The sequence below is a fragment of the Gossypium arboreum genome, chromosome 2, assembly GCF_025698485.1.
Source record: "Gossypium arboreum isolate Shixiya-1 chromosome 2, ASM2569848v2, whole genome shotgun sequence".
NCBI classification, from domain to species: Eukaryota; Viridiplantae; Streptophyta; class Magnoliopsida; order Malvales; family Malvaceae; genus Gossypium; species Gossypium arboreum.
Window position 1 is genome coordinate 29,926,848 of NC_069071.1, and position 1,767 is coordinate 29,928,614.

The 1,767-nt window shown below is 46.8% G+C and overlaps 1 protein-coding gene across 1 annotated transcript; it reads right to left on the bottom strand.

Annotated features, from left to right (window-relative positions):
* Window positions 1-687: 687 nt before the first annotated feature.
* On the bottom strand, window positions 688-1,362 carry LOC108475174 (uncharacterized). Its single transcript, XM_017777163.1, has one exon. The coding sequence runs from the start codon at window positions 1,360-1,362 to the stop codon at window positions 688-690; it is 675 nt and encodes a 224-aa protein (XP_017632652.1).
* Between the last annotated feature and the right edge of the window lie 405 nt (window positions 1,363-1,767).

Genomic DNA, 1,767 nt, shown 5'->3' on the forward strand with positions numbered 1-1,767 from the left:
GGATGCATAACATAAGGGCTACATGCGACTGTCTCATAATAGACTACCTCAAATTAGCATCATTCGGTACAGAAATCTGACAATGGAAACAGAGTACCCCATCATTATTCAGCCCAAAGTCCATAGTACTGCCACTCTTACCCTGACGGAATCGAAGACCGAACGATTCATTCTCTAATTGCCTATCCCGAATCTATCCTATCCAAGTCAGTTTAACCTACAGCTTAGCCAATAAACTTCATCCGTCGAACAAATTAAGTCGAGCGAACATCGCTCTTAGATCAGTCATCACCCTACAGCTCAATGCATCGGCCACCACATTGGCCTTGCCAGGATGGTACTCAATAGTACAGTCACTTCACTAGAAGTACTCTAAACCAAAATCCCCAAGTTTCTAGACACAATGCTAGCTACATAGGAATGTGTGAAGCCTATGTCTATCAAAGCAAAGTAAGGTAAATCATAAATTAATAACGTACCGATAATGACGTTTGGAGCATATCTGTCCTTTCGACGATAAACAGTATAAACCAGAGCAGGCTGCCTCGCCTCAGTCTGTCTAGCACCTCTACTTGGTGCTCTCTATCCACGGCCCATACCGTTACCATCCTTCACCTGACCACAACCCCTCTATGGCTGCTGAACTACCCTCTGTGGCTGCGCAGTACCAGAACCCGAAGCTTGCATCTAATTGGCCCTCAGCGGACACTCCCAAAACTGGTGCTCTAACGACCCACGTCTCAAACACGCCCCAGTCCCCCTCCAACACTCGTCCTGATGGCGTCTACCACAATCTCTATACAGATGCAATCCAGTAGGAGCAACAGGGGGTCCCACTCTAATTGACCCATCAGTCTTGCCCTTTTTCTTAGGACTCGGTATCAAACTCGGAGGCTCCAAATCCCTCTTGTTCTTACCCCTCTCACGGTCTCTGTTTTGGTGCTCAGTGCGCTTAACCTCCTCGGCAATCTTTGCCTCCTGTACCAGAACTAAAAACTCTCGCTCCCTGTGCGGAGCTATCAGTACCCTTAAATTATCTCTAAGGCCATCCTCAAAATGGATGCATCTCTCATACTCAGACGCCATCATACCTCGCGCATAGCGACTCAGTCTCAAAATTTTGGCCTTATAATCAGCCACTGATCCGTCTCCCTGGGTGAGCTTCAGAAACTCACGCCTACGAGTATCGATGTAACTAGCTCCCATGTACTTCCCTTGGAAGGCAGACTTAAAGAACTCCCAAGACAGACGATCGGATTGAGTACCCTCCTTAACAGTCAACCACCACTGATAGGCCTCATCACGAAGCAACAAGACTACATCCTTCAATTTCTGCTCAAGGTTACAGTCTAAATTATCCATAATCCTTTCAGTAGCTTCTATTCAATACTCAGCCACATTAGGGGCGACTCTAGTGCCACCCTTAAAAAGTTTAGCTCCACTGGACCGGAGTCGTTCTGTAACTGACCCTTGGCCCCTAGATTCAGTGTTGGGCCCAACGATCCTCTCCATCCTTAACATAGCCTGAGACAATGCGTTGTCCCCAACCATGCGATCTTGAGACCCAGTCTCAGTAATAGGTGACACCGGCGTCTCACTTGTATCCAGGTTCGGCATGCTGTCCAGAAAAAAGGACTCAGCTTGAGTCCTTCTATAGCCTCTACCTCGGCCTCTAGTACCCGGTCCATGGATACCTCGTGCACTCATGTCTATTCAGATTTATCTATATTACAATTTTTTATGAATCAGTTATGGTTATAGTATTTA